Source organism: Micrasema longulum, unplaced genomic scaffold (assembly GCF_059751315.1).
Source record: "Micrasema longulum isolate JH-2025_06_02 unplaced genomic scaffold, ASM5975131v1 h1tg000644l, whole genome shotgun sequence".
Taxonomy (NCBI): domain Eukaryota; kingdom Metazoa; phylum Arthropoda; class Insecta; order Trichoptera; family Brachycentridae; genus Micrasema; species Micrasema longulum.
The window spans coordinates 478,193-495,852 of record NW_028277840.1 but is presented as its reverse complement, the minus strand read 5'-3'; the positions used below and the strand labels follow the sequence as shown (position 1 = coordinate 495,852).

General features: G+C 34.0%; 1 protein-coding gene across 1 annotated transcript in view; it reads right to left on the bottom strand.

The window, feature by feature from the left end:
- Positions 1-7,382: 7,382 nt before the first annotated feature.
- LOC148279925 (transmembrane protease serine 9-like) overlaps positions 7,383-17,660 on the bottom strand; it is a 39,994-nt gene continuing 29,716 nt past the window's right edge. Inside the window, exons 14-17 of the mRNA XM_088229215.1 lie at positions 16,800-16,949; positions 13,892-14,024; positions 10,556-10,687; positions 7,383-8,741 (exon numbers count right to left, since the gene is read on the bottom strand). Of these exons, the coding sequence (XP_088085341.1) occupies positions 8,457-8,741; positions 10,556-10,687; positions 13,892-14,024; positions 16,800-16,949 (700 nt within the window). The 3' untranslated portion in view covers positions 7,383-8,456. The remainder of the gene's footprint in view (positions 8,742-10,555; positions 10,688-13,891; positions 14,025-16,799; positions 16,950-17,660) is intronic.

Below are 17,660 nucleotides of genomic sequence, written 5' to 3'. Positions count from 1 at the left end.
ACCCAATGGACGGGAATTTTGCGAATGACTAATTGTTATTTTAAAATACCCCTTAATTTGAATTTTTAATGGAAATAAGCTACGGTATTATCACTCAGGAGGAATATCGGATTTAACCTACTCTACATATAAAACATTTTTTAAAGATTCTCCTAGTGTTTATAAAGGCCCTTTTAATAAATATTTACATTCGTTATTTTCGTTTCGAAAATTAGGCCTTTCGAAAACGATCGTTTCGTAAGTTGGTAATAAATTTTGTCACAGAAGTTCACGAGTAATGTATTTATTTTAATGTTGGTAATGCCACAGGGCACAGACAGAAATATAAGGAGAGTTTTCTAAGCAAATTATTTTAAGCCCCCCCCCTCCCCCCCCCTTGCCCACTCAACACTCAAGTTCCAGGCACTGACAGATGAAAGTGAAAACGGATTACATCTTACATCTCGGATTTCTTTTATTATTTTATGGTTTCCATCCTCTCCTAAATATTTATTTATTATGATAATGATAATAATGAATTGAATTATCAATTTATCATGAAAATTATAAATCACAACTCGTAATGTTTGATAAGTGACAGGACGCATAAATGGAAACAAACGACACATAGAAAAAGGAAGCTATCTACAATACTCTCTGATCTGAATATATCATATTTAAACTAAGCTAGATAATATTTTAGAGAAGGAAATATTGATTTCAAGGCATTTACTTCATAATTCAATTGAACAAAGTAAAACTTAACCAATAAATTAAATTATTTTTTAATTAAAACCATTCCCATTTGAAAAAGAAATAAATTGGATAGTTCGACTTCTTCAATAAATTTGCAAGATATAGGTGTACATTAAACATGTAAATATACTATCAGCGAATCCAGAATAAATATCAAAATGCGTTTTCTAGTTAATGATATTTTATTAATTGCTTCCCCGTGAAACTGAGACGCTTAGCTTAATAGGGTGACTCACATTAGAGTATCATAAAATTTGCAATTAAAGGTAAATCTCTATTATATCAACATTCTTTTGTTTAGTTAAAATAGGTACCTACCGCCAACGTCATTTCAAGTGCTTTTTTATTGATTGACAATTTAACAAAATGGTATTATGTTTTCCAATTTAAAACATGGAGTTGGTGATATGTGGATATTTAAACATACGCAGAACGGTGAATGTTACACACTGCGTAAAGCGGCTGCTGAAACCAGCCTTTCCCGTTCTCAAAACACTCTCTGTTGCAATAAATTTAGATACAATTATTATCATTTTGATATTAAATATAATCTTACTCTTCTTAGAACAGGGGGTCAGTGCTATGCAAGCTCCTGACGTCAATGCGACCTGTGAAGATCTTTTGTGACGGGTCCCCGTGAATAGTTCTCGCCCTCCAAGCCCAGATCGATGAAGAGACCGGCTACTGTGTGGATGGCGAGAGTTTACATTTTGCTAAATCTCCCCCTCCATGCCTAGATCCGTAAAGTATCGGGCTTTTAGCTAGGGGGCGAACTCTTTAATATCCTCAGGTTTAACCAGTGGTCCCCCGAAGATGAGGCTCCTCACACTCACATAGAATGTGTGTAGGTGTTTCCTCATCTGTTTTGCAGAACCTACATCTAGAAGTTTGGGAAAGGTTCATTCTGGCAAGGTGTTTGTTCAATCTGCAGTGCCCTGGGTGGGCTTATAGAAAATAAAGCAGTTGGGGTGTTTTTAACGATAACAGACACGGATGAAAATATTATATATTTATAATTGATAAATCACAATTATTATATTATGTATTTTTTGCCAAGGTTGATTTAAGTGCACCGTTCACTCTGTTCCCGGCACTCACCCTCCTTACAATCAATATCTATCTCAGTCATTCCGTCAAAACAATAAAAATATTAACATCTATTGATGTCTTTATTGGTGATGATCGTCTGGAGAAAAAAAATAGTACTGAGTACTCGGGACTGTTAGTGGACTCGCAGCTTACTTGGAATGAACATGTTGAGCACGTGAAGGGAAAGATTGTCCCTGTAGCTGGAATACTGTACAGATTTCAGAGAATGCTTCCAGTTTCGCTGCTTCGAGCAATCTATTTTTCTATGGTCCATTCACATTTATCATACCTATGCTGTGTTTGGGGTTTTGCAACTAGAGCATAATTTCTGAGGTGCAGGTTATTCAGAATAGAGTGATCAGAAATGTGTTTATGATACCTACCGTATGATACTCATGTCAGGGACATTTATTTTGAAACAAAAATCATGCCTTTTAGCATGCGTTCCTATTTCGAGATTTTTTTTATTTAAAGGAATAACCCGCTAGCCTCTATTTTGAGGCTTGTCAGCAGGTGGGATAGAGGGGATACGGAAGAAGGTAATAAAAAATACACCACAACACCCAGACCAATTGAGAAAAAAATCTTTCTTGGATTTTTTTCTTGCAACTGGCGGGAATCGAACCCGCGACGCCAGTTTCACAGATAGTCGTCTAACCAACTGCGCCACGGCGCCTGTCATAACTGACACTATCATTAATACAACTCTTGATTCGATGCACAGTAACATAAAGCCCGCTTTCATTAGAGACATCCATCAGTACAGTACTCGATCAAAAAATAATATTTATATTGGATCTGTGAAGTCTACGAAGTTTGGTACTAGATCTTTACAGTACATAGGTTTCTAAGAATTTAATAAATTGCCACAAAATTTAGTGTACCAATTTCAAAATATAGAAACAGGACGTGCGAATTGAAGAATTATTTTTTCCAGAAGTACTTTGAATAAATAATGTTAGTTTATCTAGAGAATGCGCATCTTGAACATATAACTTTTAATATTTTACCGTTTTTGTTTGTATATGTAATTTTTAATTCTATTGAAATGTTATTTGTGTTTTTTTATACCTTTTTAGCTTGTATTATGTATATGTAATTTTTTAAACCTGTATTGGGTGCGCATATTTTGTCAATTTAAAAAAAACTTTTTTATTCTTGTAATTTTGAACATTTGCACTCTCGTACTAGTTCAGTTTGTATGTATACACACATGTAATTTATAAACTTTTTATATTTTATATTTTTTCTTTCCCAGATTGTATAATGTATACATCATTTTGAATTTATTTATATACCTAGTATTATGTTTATTTTGTTATTTTTAAATATTTTTCATACCTTTTTAATTTGTAGTGTACCTATCGTAATTTTTATTCTGCTTTTTTAATAATGTTATAGTTTAACATATAAAAACGCCTTTAAATAAATATAGTTATCTGCATGTCCCTAAATGAGTTTTTTTTAAAAACCCCGGGTGAAATATTATATAAAATTATGTATAATATGTTTTCAATTTAATAAAATAATTAAAAAAACATTTAAATTATAAATTATAAATGTAATAGGTACAAAAGCTCACTAAACTTTGTTCTTTTTACAAAATTCAAACCGCGCGCACGCATTGGCCCCCACTCCGTGTAGTTGTGTGAAGCCACGCCTACTCTCGGCCGTAGGGTATATATACCCCGGGCAGCGAATCTCAAACTATTAAACTGTCTTCACTCCTGTGTAGTGTGTGTCGTGCTAATAACGCCGTGTGCTAAATTTCCTGCGAATTTAATTAAAGTGTTATTCAGATTCCTGATTCCACTGCTGCTCAGCGCTCTCAAGACTTATCTTCTCTAACAAGGTAAATAAATTTTATTATTATAATGTTTTGAGTATTTTCAAATGCTTGTAGATAAGCTGGATTTCCTCCCAACGGAGTAATTCAGTTCTAAATTTATTGCAACAAACAAATTTAGAACTGAATTCTCTAGAACATTTAAGGGAAAGATAAATGGAAGTCTAGGCATTTACAGGGCTTATGACCTGTCATAGTGATTTAGTAAACGCTTAAACTTCTGTATTACCTTATCAATAATGTTTTTCTTATTAATATTTATTTTGTGTAATTTTTTTAATCTATTTTGTTTATAATACCAAACTTGAGAAAATTAACTTAAACTTTTGTGTTTTCACCGGGAATCGAACCCGGAACCTTTTGTGAGTGAGTAAAGTATCTCGACTACACCACGGAAGCCGCCAATATTTTGACAATGTTGAATAAATTCACGAAGGGAATATGAAAGTCCCGGCATTTACAGGCCTTACGACCTGTCATTATTTAAAGTGTTATCTTGCCACCTTAAGTAATATTCAACTATGTTAATATTCTTATTTCTTCAATTCTGATTATTTTTGTGAACCTTAGTCTTGATAAGATATTAATTGGTCAGCCTAGCGTTCATGTGGTGAGCGCTTTTGCCTGCTACGCTAAAGTTGTCGGGTTCGATTCCCGACATGGGTCTCATAAAATTTAAACATACCTGGCCAAATTGACTTAATTAGTTATTATTCCTAATTTACATAAATTTTTTTTTTTTTAAATTTATGGAGAATTAGTTCAATGTCTTTTAGCTTATTTACTTAAATATTTGGGCTTAAATTTGTAAACGAGAAAATATCTATTTTGCAAATAATAACAGTGTATCTTTTGCTCGTTACAGATCCGCATTTATTACCATGGAATTCGTTGGAGCTGACGGTGATCACCAAGTAATGGACAATCGAAACGCGCTGGAAGTTTTCCAACGCCTCATGGGGCTGCTGAATGTCCAGCAAGAGCCAGAAGAGGAGGCTCCCGTTCCCGAGTTCCTCTTCATGGACGATCAGGACCTCGGAGCCGAGGTGGAGATCCACGACGATAACGAAGTTATGCCGGAGCTCGAGATGAGATATGTGCCTGCTCAAGAGATACAATGCCCCGAGGTATCTTCCACGACTGGCGATGACTGGCCAGGAGTGCCAATGAGTTGAATGTTTGCTCGACACCGTCATCTTCAATCCATGAAGAGGTCTAGTTCATCCGAGCAAATTGCTTGTGTACTTAGCACAGAAAACTTAATACTCTGTGTTATCCGTGCTTATTTCTGCACGCTTTGAAAATAATTGCCATTTTCCTTTAATCCAAAAAGGAAACTAATGTACGGAGTCTCGAGTAATCTACTTTGTATATCAAATCCTAATCCGTACTGATGTCTGCATCTAATCGATCTAATCATATCACTGAAATGATTACAAAGGAAAATACCCATCGTATTTTATTCTGCAACACGAAAAGGCTGTCGATCCTCAAGCAGTTTATTCTGCGTGAACAGCGAACGTGATATTATACTGTTCATCAAAACTTCAATACGTAGATCGAATAGTGCCTCCCATAGCACTAGACATAACTTGGAATAAGGAATGTTATATCACATTCCTTGGAAGAGAACTACACCGTCTCAAGCAACCTCTTTCTGGTTTTGTCGGATCACCGGATCTGGTGTCTTCCTATGCTTCTGTGTCCCGTTCTCGTCCTCCAGTCCATCATTTTATACTTAAGTGAAATTAAAATCCTACACGTACTTTGTACAATGGTACATAGGGCTGCTGCATGCACCAGTTCAGGATCCTGTAAGGAATCGAACCCTTGATCTTATGCGCGTCATTGCAAACGATTTTAGTAATCTATATTGTTACCATAATTGCGCATATTTTACATATTGTTATAAGAGCTTTTCAAGATGCTTTCGTTATATTAATGAAATAACTTTCCATCGCGTATTGTTGGTAGTAATATTTTATAAAGTTTTAAAGATTTTTTATTTGTTATTTACAATTATTTTTAATTGATAACTGTTTATATTTGTTTGTGTAATAAATGTAAATGTTTATGTTATAATTGTAATTTTTAAATTTTTAATAAATTTTTATTGAATTCAACCTGTTTTTTTTCTTTTATGTTAATCCCTTTGAATGATTCCACATTTATGATTATACTATTAAATAATGCTTTTATGAATATCATTGGCGTCGTGATTGGAGAACCAACGGTGCATATGACACTACTGATTTTCCTTATGCCTAGGTGTTCTGTGATATAATTTACCACTGAAAAAAAAACCACATAAACAACTGAAAATAACAAAGCAAATACTTACTAACATATTACAACAAAGAAAATAAGAAAGGGTAAAGGTAAAGATCTAGGCATCTACAGGGTTTATGACCTGTCAATGGCTGGTTTAAGTGACACACTGTGTAACATTCACCATTCTGCTAATATTCGAACATCTATATTCCTTCAATTCTTTCATCTGTTCATGTGCCTAGTATGTAGGTAAACAATTCAATTAGATGAAGCTCACCCGCATAAATTAAAGTTTCAGCTCTTTAACTTCACAAACATCAACAGATGAAAGAATCGAAGGAATATAGATGTTCGAATATGGGCAGAATGATGAATGTTACACAGTGTGTAAAGTGGCCACTTAAACCCTGTAGATGCCTAGACTTCTATATTACCTTCTCTTAAATGTTCTTCATCTCTGTTGTAATATGTTTATATAAACAGCTCCCCAGAGAGTTGAATCCAGTCCTTGTCTACAAAAATTTGGACAAACTCAAAATGTTCTTGGCAAATAATTATTGGTAAAAATAAGTAAAAAAAATACGAAGGCAAGATGATCTGCCGTACGTTTAAATTGTTTCAATGGATGAGATTCCTAAAAAATATGTCTCGTAATGGTTTTCACCAGAAACACAAATATTTTTTAAAAAAACGAGTAGGTTTTTATACATGGTAACTTTTTTACTTCATCAATTGATAAGGTCTAAAAAATACACGACTGCATTTTTATCTTCTTTACTCAAATTTGGTCATTTAAGTGGTTTTATCAGTAAAAGAAGAAGAAGAAAAATTATGGACCTTTTAAATTGATTCAAAATTGTAAATTCAATATGGGGTTGCCCTGAACTATTATCTCTCATCAACTTCAGGGTGCCTGGAAGAATGACTAGACAGGTGACACCGTTTTGTGGCAACAATTCACGGACAGTGTATACTTGTTATGCCGTTTAAATAGACTTCATGAACTCGGTAATAGTTATTCCCACGTATCTGATATATTTAGTAGAGGGTATTGTTCCTATAGAACAAACGTTTTGAACTTTTTCAAAGATGGTGAATGGTAATTATATTGATTTATTCTTGAATTTCATAATTCACAGTTTTTTGTTCACTTTGCCCAGCTGTATGAAACAGGTCTTATGATTTTCTTGTTGTATTACTGTAGAATGTTTTATTATTTAAACTTTCTACTGAATATGCTGTATAATTTTTAGGTTAATTTTTTAAATATAAATCTTTTATAATTTTGAGGTTTATTTTTTTTTATTTATAAATCTTGGGTAAAAGGAAATTTATGGTTTTAAAATGTTTTATTTTTATTTTAACTGTAGGGGAAGGGTGTAGGGGAAGGGTGTCCAAATATGTAGGGGAAGGGATTTTTTGTAAAATGAAAAAATAATAATTGGTAACATATTTAGTAAAAAATCTCTTTGGTTCAAAATGTACACTATTTTTTAACATCTTAGCACTGTTGTTGTAGAAAAAAATACAAATCTATCAAATAAAAATACAAAAATAAAAACATGCTGCAAATAACCGTTTTGCCCCACCGGGTGTACAAAATGACAAACGATGATGGGAAGATTATTCAATACTTTTTAAAAACAGAATTGATAAGTTTTTTTATGAATATTGAAGAATTAAAATATTAAATGCACACTTCACAAACAAAAATCTTGTTTTTTTAAATTTAAACCAGCACATTCTGCGTGAACCCAGTTTCCACTTTTTCACCTGGCTTTGATCTCGTATATAACTCATTACAATAAATGCACGAGCAGTCATCTTCATCGTCTGTAAGTAGAAAGTCTTCAGTGTCTGAATCAATAATCAATTTTTTACATATACCTTGTTTACACTTTTCCAGGATATGTTTTTTGGAACCTTTAGCTTTAGCCTCTTATATATTTTGGAGTTGTATTCAAATGTCACGTTTTACGCAAATAATTATTGCAAAGCATTATTATTCTTCTAAAGAAATAAAAGTATTAAGTGGGGAAAAATGACATAGTATGTCATTTTACCCTACCGGTACATATGTCGTTTTGCCCCACTACGTGAGTTTTTAAAAACATAAAAAAATATCAAATTGCGCTTAGTAAATTTTAACAAAATTATAGTTTTTCAGAACAACATATCCTTTCAGTTTGTGTTGTAGAATAATACAAATAAAATAATAATAATACCTTCGGTGTCCGTGCAACAAAAATATTGTTTTATTATACAAAGTAACCCGCAACACGTCCTCCTCGGGCGGTCGCCATAAGCGTCCTAAATATTGGTGAGTATTTATGTGTCGTACCAGTGCTCATTCTTGTGCAGGTTCAAACATGACCAAGAGTTTGGTTTCTGAGATATTATTACTATGTCATTTTGTACACCCTTCCCCTAGTATTAAAAATGTTTGTAAAAGGCAGATTTGCCGTTTATGTTAATAAAATAAAAATAAAAATAAACCAATGATGCGTATTCGTTTTTAGTCCCATATTGGAAGCTCTTCTTCTTCCCGAAGAAAAGAAAAATGGGGTATGCTTCTATAAGTATTTGGTTGTGTTTGTCCCGCTGAAGTTTCTACCACGATTCCATCTGGAATTTGGGGCCAGACTGCATTCTCGATCCACGGAACAAATGGCGATACCCTGGTATAGACGAGAGGAGCGTCACTTCCGCAGCTTGATCCGAAGGAAGACACCCCAACGATGAGAAATGTACAGTTCACGCTGTGATCATTACTCGCTTGCAATGGACCCTGGGCATCATTCTGAAAATTTAATCAACATTCATAATATTAACAGATTAGATCAGAGATGTCCACTTAACGAAAGCTGTGCCAAAACCAAGCGGCCGTTACAACCTAATTTTATCAATTTTATTTTATTTATTTATTCATATTTTTCGCTTACAAACTATAAATTAATAATAAAAATAATATGACCTCACTGGGGTTTCCCGTGCCGAGGACACTTAACAATTTAGTTTTTTTTTATTACATTTGAGAATAAACAAAGAAGACTCACTTAAAAAACAAACATAATTAACAAATATTCAGACAGTTTTAAAAACAAGGTATTTATATACATCTATATTATTTATATTACAAAACACACAATGAAAACAACAAAAACCTAACATAAGCCATACAGTTGTGGAGCAGTTGATTCAGCATTGGTATGGGCGAATGAGACAATCCATTTTACTTCTACCTAGCTCCACTATCCATTTTTTTATAGCCTTTTTAAACATTTTCTCATTACTAATTGCTTTAATAGATAGTGGAAGTAGGTTATAGATTTTAATTGAATAATACTCAAAATCCCTTTGTCTGAAAGTGGTATTAGTTTGTATTTGTTTAAGTTGTTTATGTGTTGAGGATCTAGTGATTATATTATTTGTATGTGATGTATTGTGGGGGTTATGTCTTTCATTTGAGTAAGAGTAGTGTTTGAATCTATAAGTGAGTATTGTTTTAGCGTATAATTGTTTAATTGATCTACTTATTTTATTTGCTAAGTTGTTTTTTGTAGAGCACCTCTAAGTTATCATGGTCTGTAAATCAGTAGCGAGCCGTGATTTATTTTATGGGTAATCTACAAAAAATGTTTATTCACTTGTTCATAATTTACAAGTAATTTAATCGAAAATGGCATTTTTTTATCTTTTCAACTCAAACAACAATTATCAACTCTTAAAAGACTGTGGTAAATAATCCCTTTGCGCGCGGTGATGTAACATCGTGTTATCACTAGTAAAAGTAGGCGGCCTCCGTGGTGTAGTGGTCAAGACGCTTGACTAACGCACGGAAGGTTCCGGGTTCGATTCCCGGTGAGAACACAAAAAAAAAAAAAGTGATTTTTCTCAAGCCTGGGTGTTCTGTGCTGTAATTCACCACTGTAATTGGGCCTCCTGGCCTGTTGTGGTGCAAAAAAAAAAAAAGACGGAATATTCTGAAGTTCAGACATTAAAAAAAAAGAACATGAAGACATACTGTTTAATAATTCCTTTTCCATAATTTATGCAAATAAACGAAAAATTTAGCCTTGTTACAGCAAAATAAGTTAAAAATCACAAATACGCTGCCCATGTTAGGCGCGTGCGTCCCCTATCACTGTCATCAACTGACTGAAGACTGAATCTGTTTTCAACACCCGCCACAGAACAGCGTCTCTGTCTTCTTTGTTATGACTTCTATCTTCGTGATTTCTCTTATATAAGGTATATGTATAGACATGTTGCTGAATTAGCGGACATTCATTCTTCGCGTAGCGAAAATAAATATTTTTTGTATTAACATTTAGCATAGTTATACAAATTTTACCTTCTAAATCGGATGTGAAAATGTCCATTTGAAGATTACGAAATATAAAAAAAACACGAATACATCATTAAAAAAAATAAGAGAGATACTCGTATATCAAATCTTGTGTCCCATTAGTGTGACATCACAGTTACACAAGAGTTAATAGCAACGCGATATAGGTAGCTTTATACCATATGTAAACTTACTACTGACTAGAAAAGAGCAAAATACAGAGTTTTGAGAGTGCCAATGTCCATGTAGTGTGTATTTATATTTACCGGGCAGTTGTCAGTCATTTCAGTTGAATAATGATAGCACAGTTGAGAGTCGTTCCTTATTCCATCAATCAGCTTTCTACTTGGAGAATAAAATGACGAGCAGGCGGAGTAAGGGACTTTATCCAGAATCACCTTAAACGTTCAATCAAAAATATTAAAACATAAATTGTAATTCATTTTGCTTATTTATTCGCACGGGGGCTTAATCATATAAAAATACATTTCGTTATCATTTCATGTCCGCTCGCTAGTTGGAGGAGTATCCACAAAGAGCCTCCACGCATCTCTATCGGCTGCCAACTCCGCGTCTTCCCAAGTCAGGTTCTCAGCCCGAAGTTCTGACATAAACTGCCAACGAACAGTCAGCAGTGGACGTCCAAGACGTCGAGAACCTTATATCTTGTAAATTAGGCAAGTGTGGTTAAGGCTCCCAGGAGCCAATCCCATTAGAAGCAGTACCCTTCAACTTTGGAAGGATTGTTATTTGAGTGAACCCACCGGAAGTATTACTAAAATGTTTTTCCCTACAATTTTCCATGCCTATGACTTCAGGAGAATGCAGAAAGCTGGCTACGAGCTCACCCAGATTCTCTGGGTCACGGTGGGTTCATGAGCTACCTGCATCGCTTCAAGCTCTCCGAAATCGACAGCTGCCCATGTGACAATAAAACTCCTCAAGATATCCCTCACCTGTTGATGCCTTGCCCCTTTTTCAGCTTTTAAAGACAACAGCTGGAAGCGCGATGCAGAAACCTGGGTGAAGATCTATGCGACATCACATCGGTGATAGGTAATAAAGAACTCACACGAGAGATAGTATCATACATGGTCAATATAGTGCGGGCAATTGGTAAAATAAACCAAAGTAGGGAACAAAATGCCAAATACTCTTCTGGTGAAACGGAAGGCCTGTTGACTGTTGCCAACAGGCCGGCTTCTCCTGAAGAGTTTTAAATGGTTTCCTCTCCACATGAGCAAATGCTGAGATGTTCCTGATTGGCCCACTCTAGAATATTCTTCCTGATCCCAAAAAACTTAGCTAAAATTTAAAGTAATTTAACTGCAGAAAAATCCTTTTTTTGAAATATAAACCATGTATTTTAAAAGCAAGGTAAAAATTATTGCAACTCCCATATATAAAAAAAGGTAATATCATAGAATTAAGAACAGTCCAGAAACCGCATACGAGCATCAACCAAAAGGCGACTAAACTGCTCGTAAAAGAGTAGTTTTACGTTTTGACCCATTAGTTTCTTTGTAGACGCCGCTCAGTACGCAACTCCTGATTTGAATTCAATTCTGCCGTGTTAGGTCCTTTCAAAGTGTAGAAATACTGCTAGCATCTTAAAAAAACAGGATGGGATCACATTCCGTATGTAATTAGCAAATGAATGTGGAAGTAGCAAATACATTACTTAAAAATGGAATTATTTTTCCATCTGTCAGGTTGTCGAAGAACAAAATGGACATTTCGTTAGTGTTGCCAGGGTAGTAATTTTTTTTACCCTACTTTGCTCATCTTATGAGAGAACTAATGAAAATTGGACCTCGGATTAAACAACTCTGTGGTGGACATTTGATTGACATTATCTTTAAAACATCAAATATTATTTAACATGATATAAAAATATCCGTTTTATGTAAAATAAAATTTATTTTATTTCAAATAAAATTTATTTTATTTCAAATAAAATTGTCGCGGTGAAAGTGGAGCATAGTGGGGGGATTTTTTGGACACAGTCCGATGTACTCAAATATGATTTTACGCTCCTCCTGGACTATTCTTAATTCTATGGTGAATACATTTCAGAGGAGTATTATATATAAAATAAGTAAGCATATAAAACGCATAAAAACAGTAAACGCCTACATAAAAGGTCGTTTACTTTACACGTAGACAGTTCATTAATGTTTTGTCCCAGGACTCGATCATTGTCCACGTGTAAACAGAAATTTGTAAGACAAAAAATTGTCCTGACACATCACCACCGAGATCGAGAACAGGCTATCTCTGCGGAGCAATGATTACCCCCACAACCGTGCATGTGCACATTTTACAGAAGGACAATACAATGTTGATAGGCAATATTGTCTTGTCCCAGCTCCGGGAACAGCCTCGACCGCACAGGACAAAACGCTGGGACGATACGGAAATTCGGCCGCAGTTCACACTTGAGCGCTGGGGCCTGAATACACGACGGAGTTTATTACTTACGAGCTGAACCCGGCAATGCTTTGCTATTTCTAGATTTGAGTTCTTGCTATTAAGCATTTAATTTAATCTATTTATATTAAATGAACACAATCGAAAGTTTGATATCAATTATTGTGTTTAGTCCAAATTAAATATATCCGTATCACTGGCGGCTGCAGGCCGAAAACATTGGCAATACATTTCTTCACATTTTATCAACTTTTACATTAAGTTTAATAATATTATAACAATAGGACAGGTCTGACGTGATAAACGGGCGATAATATGACAAATGACAGTCCGCGCATCGGAACCAGGAACGCTAAATTCGCCTAACATTATACGCACGTTATGGGATACTAAATCAACTAAATTCATGTCATTACGCATGTTCAAAGTGACATTGCAAACGAACTTCAAACTTAAAATCTGCGCAAGCGTTGGCACTGCCCGTAGTGTGTATATTTAATTTAACGCACTTTTCCTTCTTTCCAATTGTTCCAAGAAGCTAAACTTTTAGATCTAAGACAAATATATTGTTTTCAATGTTTAAAATATATATTCAAGAACCAAAATTTATTTACAAGTAATTCATTTGAGTTACTTGTAAATAAATTTTGGTTAATTACTTGTAAATCTATTTAGATCAAGTCAAAGAAGGAATCGTGTGTTAGAAATACCACATTGTAAAACGAGGCTCGCACAGAGACATGCATATTTTATAGGCCCAAAATTTTTTTAATTCTTTTTTACTGATAATATGATAATTTCATTGATTCCAGACTATCAAAATTTTCCTTCTTTTAAAAAACATGCACTATCCTGGATTCAAACTTAAGAAATGAACTCTTTTTTTCTATGATTTATTTTATAGCCCTTTACTAATAATGAATATTTTTGTGTTTTTTTTTAAATATTTTTTATTTCCTTTTTTAATTACTATAAAAAAATACCGTATTACCTTTTACAGAATATTAAATTTTTTCTTTCTTATGTTATAAAAAAATATTCTAACGGTCCATTATTTATTACAGGAGCAAAAATTCACGTATTTCGTTGATATGTAATTATGCTTTATTTTTTTAAAACTCTGTTTTATTATTATATTTATTGTAAAAAAAAAAAAACGCAAACTTACTTACTTTAATAAGTGTATGGCTCTCTTCACCATTATCAACATAATTGGTGCTCCAGGCTACTGACGTTAAGGTACTGTCATCAATTTGATTACCAATGTGTAAGCAAGCAGGGCGAATCAGATTGGTAAAAGTAACTCTGTAAAACAAGCAAACGGAACGCAATGATTTAGCTGGATAGGTTTGTTTTAAGTTTTAAAAAAAATATTTTTTCGTATTACTTTTTTATTAGGGTTACTTACAATAAACACACGACTTTTTTCGTATTTACGTCCCGGCTTTCTAGAAATAAAATCCGTATTTGAACGTGACTTCTGTTTTTCATATAATATTATTCTTCTTTCTGTGCCAAATCAGGTCTCCCCGACGTTGGCGATCACTCTAAAGTAGGTTTCTCTCCATATTATTAGTTAAAGTAAAATAAAAATTCAAAACATTTGAAAATATTCTAGAATGTAACCAACTTGAAGTTTTCATACAATGTAGGTATCGTTTTTTGCTTGTGTTCATATTATTATTCCTTTCTATTTGTGTTGTTGTTGATTTTAATTTGTAAATCTATGTCACTTGTTTTTGGCCGATGTTGTCACATTTTGGTAGAAGGCTCTTTTTCTTATAAAAAAAAAATACCTAGCATTCCCGAAGCATGGATATTTCTCCCGAAAAACAGAGTTCGTCTTTGGATAAATTTCTGTGTCTATTGTCTATGGTATACCGGAAAAAAATTATTCATTCGAATGATTCATTGGATTATTTCATTCATTTGATTACTAATCATTCGATAAGTAAATTTAGTCGATTATTTTCATCTCTAGTTTGCATATTCGGCCGCATTCCCATGCGATGCCCTCCAGCCGAGACCCCTAAATTTCTCATCCTCCCTCGATTTCAGCCTTTATTAGGCGGATTTCTAGTCTCAGAAGTCAGAATATTTCGGGTCGTCCTCTAACCTTTCTGCTTACCTAGCTTCTTGGTACTTTTTGGTAAGGACACCCACTCAGGGCTCTCCTAGCGAACCAGCTTGCTTTCCTTTTCTAGAACTCTTTGGTACTAGGCTACGCCCTGGCTCTCATCCCGTACAGTCATATTATACTGTCAACCCTTGCTAACCTAGTTGCTTGCCTTATTTGGCTCATCCGGGTTCTTTGGTCAGACATATAATTTGATTAATCGAGATCCTAGTAATTGATCCCGAGGACCTACTCAGTGCAGTACGAATGCTGGCTGTTCGGCCCTTTCGCTAACTTCTGAATACGGTGCGAGACATCATATTACTAGGAAGAGCTAGTTCGGTTGTTCGAGGCACACACGTGTTTTGGCCACCCGGGACCCGAAATCACCCCCTGTTGCGAATAACAATTCCGCTGCCTCTCAATCTGTAAAATCAGTGCTTGTCAACCCGTGTAACCAACGATATTGTATTAAGTTAATTTCCTAGTGCTTGTACTGTATGTAAAGTATGAACTGAATCAATAAATATCTTTGAAATATAACCAGTCGTGTTATAATTTTAAAATATCTAGATTATAAAAAAATACAACACTTTCCACTTCTAGCCAATTTACTAAACAAAATTAATTTTTTACCCTTGAAAATAGACGCACTATATCTGAAATACGCTATTTGTATAAATTATTAAAATAATAAAGTAAATCCTTAAAACCTACTCTCCAAAATTAATTTTTATGTCCATTTTCGCGTGACTAGAAATAAGTATTTATTCCATCTGCTAGTCGGTAGCACTAACTATGCACAACACTCTTTCCTCTATCGTTCTTGCTCAAAGTGTTTATTATTATTTTATTTTTTTTATTTGGGAAATCAACAGTTCTACATACATATTTATAGTAAACAGATATAGTGTATAAACTCAGAACTAATAATAGATTTCCACAAAGTATACAAAGTTAGTAAATAAAATATACTACATATCAAATAAATACATTTAAATTTATGCATATAAAAATGTTATTTTCATGTACTCGTAAAAAAATTTAATAATCAAAGATTTTTTAAATATTTATTTTAAGAACATTAAGTTACTGTAAATTGGGCGGGATTAGGACAAGAATGCTTGAAGAGAGGATAAGGAAGGGAAGGGAGATGAACATATTTATTATTATAATGTCTACTTAGTTACATAATTCATTTTTAGTGTAAATTTTAAATCTGACAGAGTGATGTTTGTGTAATCTATATCTTTAAAATTTGTATTGTATTCTGAAAAAGGTTCTAAGAAAAAAAGCATTTTTAACATACGATGTTTTACTTATTGGCACATGAAACAGGTGGTATCGTCAACGAATCCTGGCTGGCATATGTAGTGTTATTAAATTAAGTAGTTCTGCACAGTCAACTATTCCTGTCATTATTTTTTGAAGCAGTAGATGGTCCGCACAGACTCTGCGGTACTGTAGAGAAGTGATTCCATGGTAGGTGGAGGCAGCGAGTTGATACTTAAGAAATACCGGTTTTGTATTTAAGGTACTTTATACATTTGTTTTGAATATTTTCAATTCTTGTTATTTATATGGCATACTGGGGATTCCATATCTGAGATGATTCATTTCTCAAATATTTCCCAATCACAAAACTTAATGAAATTCATTTTTCATTTACAGTCCGCCTTTTCGTTAACATTACATGGAGTGTTTAATATATCAAAACTATTAAAATTCTTCACATATATAGATCGTAGAATGTTTCCGATGGTTAGTATTAATATTACGAATGTAGACAGTCTAGTTGGTCTGGAAAGAATATGGTAAGCAAGTAGATAAATTAGTTCCGGGGAATCAAATTTATTATTTACAATCTTGTTGAGCAGGATCTTGACGCCAACGACAAAGCAAATAAATTGCTGTGCAGAAATAAATCCACCAAGTACAAAGTATCAAATATAAAATAGTCTTACTCGCGGTCCAGCTGTACTAATCCAATGTCACTGTATTTTGCATTTGACCTAAATTGTGGGTGGCGCAGAAGACTCGCTGCCTTGTATAGATTATCAGGATTACTTGTAGCACTGAGTTCGTTGCCACCGAGTCTGACATACTCCAAACCCCTGAAAATAAATACAAGATCGGTTGCCTACAATTATTAATTGTCTTTCATTTTTAGCTTCAGTTCATCGTAAGTATTAGCTATGGTCGTGTATAAAGATTTGGCTAGATACCCCACACCTAAGGTTTCCACATTTGGCTAGAATCTCGTCGAGAAGATCTGGAATGGGGAGATGTAGCAGGAAAAAAACAATTTTACAATTAATTCTTAAATACATGCTACAAATATTTAATATTGAAAATACTGAATCTACTTTTCTGAAGATTTTACAGTTTTAAGCAGACCTTTTTGTCGTTTTACGTATCTGTAGAACATCATACAAGTCATTTTAAAACTGACCAAATACTGCATTATTGATTCTACGTCCGTGGCAGCAGACGATTTTTTTAGCGTTCTTATAATTTTCCCAAATATTTCCGTTTTGGTGGCCATTTTCAACGAGCTGTAAATAACTGACTATTAGAAAATGGAAATCAAGTTGGGGTAGAGTGGGGTTCAAACCTCGGATCTCGGATCCGTGAGTACGCAACACTAGCCGCAGGATAACAACCCGATTTAACAGTCAGTAGCCCGATTCAGTCCACTGTACTGACGATATAAAAGAAAATACAATTTTGTCAAATGTTTTACTTCCCAAATCAAAACCAACAGATGTAAGAATTGAAGGAATATTGATGTCAATGAGGAATTCCACTGTTTTCTAATTTATTTA